The sequence below is a fragment of the Geotrypetes seraphini genome, chromosome 18 (assembly GCF_902459505.1).
Source record: "Geotrypetes seraphini chromosome 18, aGeoSer1.1, whole genome shotgun sequence".
NCBI classification, from domain to species: Eukaryota; Metazoa; Chordata; class Amphibia; order Gymnophiona; family Dermophiidae; genus Geotrypetes; species Geotrypetes seraphini.
The window spans coordinates 27,951,150-27,957,368 of NC_047101.1; the positions used below are offsets into that span (position 1 = coordinate 27,951,150).

A 6,219-nucleotide genomic window follows, 5' to 3' on the forward strand; every position below is an offset into this window, starting at 1 on the left:
TAGGGTTAGGGATGCAGAACCCAAGATATGAGCTTTTAACTGGGCCTTGAACACTAAGGGGTTCATAATCAAAACACAAAAACGTCTAAAAAACCGCCTAAGTCGGAGTTTGGACGTTTTACTTGGCAAAATGTTCAAGCGACCATAATCAAAGTTCGGCCAGCTGCACGTCCTATGCTGCAAAACGTCTTAACGTAAGTCGTACAAAATGGGGGCGTTCCGAGGGCGGGCTTAGGCCCTAAACGTACAAATACGATAACCAAAGCTAAATCAGTTTGCTCTGTGCATTCAAAGTAGCGTTTTGACTTAGACCTGCTTTCAGAACGTCTAAGCTGTTCCTCAGTGTGTGCCGTCCTGTGTGCAGGTAAGGGAAGGGTGTGTAATTTCGTGTGTGTGGACCCCCTCACTCTGACCATCTCTCCCAACCTCCCCACTTGTGTTCTCACTGCTGTGTGTCTCCCCACATTTCATTCATCTCTGTAAACACCCCTCTCTCATCCCACTTACCTCCTATCACCATCACTAGTTCTTTCTCTTACATCTATGACAGCTTACTCATGCACTGTGGTCTCTGTAGTGTGGCATGAGTTAGTGTTCTGTTTCACCACCTACCTCATTCCCTGGGGGGATGGGGGGTTGTCGGGTGACTGCTTGGCTGGGGCCTGTTTAGACTGTAATGAGCTCAGCTTTCTTTGCCAGGTGCTTTCTTTGTGGGCTATGGAAGGGGTCAATGTGGTTGTTGCTGTTGAACTCCTTCTGCAGGAGGAGCTGGAGAATGACAGGCCCCATCATCGAGTCTACCGTAGGAGGCTGCTTAGGCCTCGCTCCAGCTTCCTTGAGCTCACTGACCAGCAGTGTGTGGAGCGATACCGATTCGACAAGGCCACCATCCAGGATCTCTGCCTCCAATTGCAGCCCCTGCTACAGGCCCACACTCGCCGTAATTACCCAATGCCAGTGCATTTAAAAGTAACAACAGCCCTCGCTTTCCTGGCAACTGGGAGTTTCCAGTCTGTATTGGCATCCAGCACTGGGCTCACTCAACCTGCCATTTCCAACTGCCTCATCCAATTTCTTAATGCCTTCCTAACCCACACCCATGACTACATCTCCCCCCCACCACTCCCCAGGCCCTACAGGACAATATGAGGCAGTTCTACAATGTGGCACAATTCCCCTCCGTTATTGGAGTGGTAGACTGCACTCATATTGCCTTCAGACCCCCTCGGGCAGATGAGGCCAGTTACCGGAATAGGAAAGCGTTCCACTCCATGAACATGCAGGTGGTGTGCAATGCCCAGAGAGAGATCTTGGATATGTGTGCCAGATACCCTGGCTCAACACACGATGCCTACAAAGTGCAGCATTGTGGCCTCCACAGGAGAGCAACCCAGGGGCACTTCAATGGCGCTTGGCTTCTTGGTAAGCACCTTAGGGACACAGCTACCCTGTTCCCCCCCCCCCATCCCAACACTCAAGTTTCAAGTTTTATTCATTTTTAATATACCAACCATCAACGGGTATCTAGCCGGTTTACAATAAAATGTTAAAATAGGGATAAAAGGTTATGCTTATAAAAGTAAAGTTTTGTTAGGGAGAAGGGGAGTGTACATTAAGGACATAGACGGGACAAAGTTGAGAGTGGTGATTAAGAGGAAGGGGAGGGGTAAAGTTACATTATTAGAAAGGAGAGGGAGAAAAAAAAAAGGGTGTTGAAAGGAAATGGAGGGATAGGAGTAAAACATGAGGGATGGGATCGCTTCTTGAAAGCGGTTGGTTGAGTGAGAAAGAGGTAATTCAAGAGCTGTTGAAAGCATCTTGAAATAGGAAAGTTTTTAAGTTAATCTTAAATTTATCGATTAGTTTTTCATGGGAGAGATGAGATAGTAAGGCATTCCATTGAGTTGGGGCTACTACTGAAAAATTTGATTTCCTGGTATAGAAAAAATCCTTTATAGAAGGAATGGAGAGTAAGTTCTGGTCTGCTGATCTAAGCGTCCGTGTAGGGCGCAATGGAATGAGGAGCTTATTGAGGAAGGAAGGTTGATGGGAGAGTTTGATTTTGAATGTCAACATGACGGTTTTGTAAGTAACGCAGTGTGTGATGGGCAGTCAGTGTGCTTCTTTCAGGAGAGGGCTGACATGATCATATTTCCCTGCATCTGCAAATCACTGCCACTCATCATTGTTCTCTCTCTCTCTCTGTTTCTCTATGTCTCATAGGTGACAAGGGTATCCTCAGCAAATCTGGCTGATGACTTCAATTGTTCACCCTCACACTGCAGCAGAGGAGGAATACAACCGGCGTCACAGAGCCACCAGGAGCATCATCGAAAGAACATTTGGGCAGTTAAAAAACCGCTTTAGATGCCTGGATCGCTTGAGGGGCCAGCTGCTATACAGGCCTGAGAAGGTGGCTCAGATCTTTGTGGCATGCTGCATGTTGCATAACCTTGCAGTACGCAAACCCCAGCCACTGCCGGATCCCCCACAGCAACAACTGCAGCAGCCACCTGATGGCGATGATGACGAGCCTCTCCCACCCCCACAGCACAGAGTTGAGCACAGTGCCAGCCAGGAAGGGTTCAATGCCAGGCACTGTCTAATACAGACCCACTTCCTGTGAAATGGATGCTGTACCCTAGCCACCTGACAGTATATCATCCAGTGCTATTTAACTGGACTGCACAAACAGCCCAGGCTAATGTCAGCTTCAGTGCCATATAACTGAGGCTTTACAACCCCACCAACCCTTCCATCAGTCCAGTGCCATTTAACTGGACTGCACAAGCAGCCCAGGCTAATGTCAACTTCAGTGCAGATAAGCTGAAGCTTGTAAACAGCATAGACAATAGTCAGCTTCAGTGTACATAAGCTGAAGCTTGTAAACAGCACAGACAATAGTCAGCTTCAGTGTACATAAGCTGAAGCTTGTACACAGCACAGACAATAGGTTCTTTTAAAGAAACACCAAAGGTGAGCACCAGCTGGTCCATGGGGGCTGAGGTCTGCCATGTCAGCATCTGGAGGCCGGTTGCCCATCTTAGCTCGGACCTCCCTTTTGATGGTTCTCCATTTCTTCATGCAGTCCTCCACATCTCACTTATGGCGGTGGACTGCATTCAGGCGCTGAGCTATTGCTGTCCACACTTTACTCTTGGTGTATGCCCCGAGTCTTTCTCCTTGGGGTGAGCAGAGCTGCTGGTGGTGTGTGTGCATCTCCTGCACCAGCATTTCAGTCTCAGCCTGGGAGAAGTTAGGCTTTCGGGACAGAACTTTGACCGGTTTGGGAGCCATGGTGTCAAAGTACCCACATTTTTGATAATATGAGGTTAGACGTATTTATTTGCAATTAAGCACGTCCAACAAACCGTCAGTTGGACAGCTTCACATAATACATCCATCTGGTCGGTTATGGACAAATCCGAAACACGTCTAGGCCACATTTATTGGTACGTTTAAATCCAGGGGGCCAGGATACGTCTACATCAGCATGAACGCCCATCTCCTATCTGTTCGGAGACACCGTCCTATCTACTGATGCAATCCTAACCCGTTTGCTGGATGATACACATTACATGGTCTGCCTTTTCAAGCGTGTGGCTGTATTCAGGTAAGCAAGTATTCCTGCTTCATCAATGATGTTTTACATGCTTATAGAAATGGTTGGGCTCATGTTGCTGGTTACCCTCTGGAAAGCCTGTTTGAAATAGCATTTAGACAAACAGGGGGGGAGCAATCTGCATAGGGGCCATAACAGGGTAAGGGCAAAGACTGGGTGAGCTTCCTGGAACACACCTCTTCCCTCTCCCTGTCCCCCATCCCTGCCTAGGGGGGGAGCTCCTTATCCCATAATGCCACCTCCTTCCCCCAATGATTGCTTCACCTTACCCCCCCCCACTCCCCTCCCCTTGGATTCGTTCCTTACATACCCTTGATCCTGGCCACAGGTGTATGTGTGGCCTTGGTGGCTCAGCTGTTACAGCTTTTTGGTGTCATTGGGAGGGGGGATACCCTCTCAGTTGACACTGGTCTGCTTCCTAGTGTCTCACCTCGCACATGTGTACTTATGGGATTTAACTTATTGCATATGAACGGCAGCATTGCACAGCAGTCACCAGCTCCCTTTTACATGAGTCCTCAATCATAAGGGAATTTTTCAAGTACCTTTCTTATTTCTAATCTTAATGTATATTTTCTGTAAACCGCTTAGAACCTAACGGATGTAGCGGTATATAAGAAATAAATTACATTACATTACATTACAAATATGTCCCTTCAGTCGAGGGTTAGCACAGGCCTCTAGAAAGAGGGAGAGCTATTCAGTCAGGTGTTACATCCATTGCAAATCATGGAACTCACAAGCCTACATCCCCCTTTTTCTGGAACTGTCACTAACACAACCTCTGTCTCAGGTCTTGCATGTGACATGGTCCTGGTCTCAGGCAGATCTTACTTACAAGATGGCCACGTTCCCACTTTCAGTTGGCTGCCTGCCTGCCCTTTTGTTAGGTGCAGGTCAGTGACATGATATGAAGGGATCACACATGACACCCAGTTTAGAGGTAGATATCTGGTATTTATTTTGGTCTGTTTTTGTAGTCATGATTCAAATATAAATGCATACACCTTTGCTGAGGTAGACATGAATGGTAGAACACATGGTCACAAATGACTGTCATAGAACAATCGCCATACAAATATGTACGCATTATGAGAACATACAATATCATACTTATGGTAACAACATGGCACACGCCTGTCCAATTGCCTCAACATGCCTAACACTGCTCCAACCTGTGCAAAGTAAGCGAGCAGTTCTGAGCCCCACATACCTTTTCATTTGTAAGGGTCAGCAAATATCTGTGAGGGCTGTCCTGCTACAGCCATCTCTGTCTCCAGAGGTTGCGGCTTCTAATCTCAATGGTGCTCCCTGTACCCCTGGCTTGGTTAAATCATCATCCATTGGCCCATAGGTTATAGAAGCTATTTGTGACCTCAGAAATGCAGCCTAGCATTCACACTTTCTCGGTGTCAATCTTTATGGCCTCCTCACCACATCCCATCTGATGGTAGGGTCTTTTCATTTCACTGGATACCTGTTTTCCACTGATATGGGAAGGGTACCCCTTATTGCGTTTAACACTGTCCCACCATATGCATGTCTTCCTACTCTAGTCATGGGATTGGAACACACCTTTAGTGCAACTATTGCACACCTTAACCATCACTGTACAGTTTGCATCTGTACATCACATCTCAACACTTGCAATCATTGGCAGAGAATATGGTGACAGCATTGTACACGACAGCCAGTAACATCAAGTAGGTTAACATCCAAGTATGTCCCAATGAGATACAGTAGGTAAAGTCTCCTGGATATGTGAAGGAGAGGCCGTGTGATGTCCTTTCAGTCATTGGATTTCTGCCAGCTACTTGTGGGCTGTCACGGACACTGTTGGTAACATGATTGGGGCCTCAATGGCCCATTGCCAGCTTGCCCCTTCATCCCCTAAATGGGCTCCTTAAAGATGGAAACCAGCTGCCGCAGAAGGCTGACGATCTCCTGCAGGGTCTGCATAGTTTCGAGCCTCCCCTCCTGCAGTTTGCTGCGCATTTGTCCCACAACTTTGAGCAGCTGTCCATATGCCTCAGGAGGGGGAGGAACTATTGGGGCCGCTGGCTGCAAATCATGGCATGGGGCCGGGGCTGCTGCCTCCACGACCCTCTTCATCCCCTTCAAGATGGGGCATATCCTCATAGAGGTCAGGGACCTCCAATGCGCCCTGCTCCTCCACCATGTGCTGCTGCTTCACCTCTGCCTCTACCACCTGGGCCTGGTCCTCCACATCTGAGACCTCCACCACATCCTCAGGTGGCAGACTTTCCTCGGAGGCAGAGTAGCCTTCCACCTCCTGTTCTGCCTGTGCCTCTGCCACTGGCTGCCTATAGGCATATGTCCTGCACCACCTCCTGGGCTATGCCCTCAGCAGCATGTTGTGCGTGACCTGTGTGCAGTAAGAATATGAAGTCAGGGTTACCATAGCGTGCATTGGTTGCATACTACATACACAATTACCTATCATAGTAACAAAACCAGAAGTTACATTAGATGGAAGGACTCCGGTGACAGAGGGAAAACCCGAACGGGTCTCTAGCAAGGGGCCAACGAATCGGTAAGTTCGATTTTTTTAAAAAACCAAATCGATTCACCCGAAG

General features: G+C 48.0%; 1 protein-coding gene across 1 annotated transcript; it reads left to right on the forward strand.

The window, feature by feature from the left end:
* The first annotated feature begins 717 nt into the window (after window positions 1-717).
* LOC117351838 (putative nuclease HARBI1) lies at window positions 718-2,626 on the forward strand. The gene is made up of 3 exons (XM_033927684.1): window positions 718-1,014; window positions 1,131-1,422; window positions 2,286-2,626. Exons 1-3 carry the CDS (start codon window positions 718-720, stop codon window positions 2,624-2,626), a joined length of 930 nt encoding a protein of 309 aa, XP_033783575.1.
* The last annotated feature ends 3,593 nt before the right edge of the window (window positions 2,627-6,219 follow it).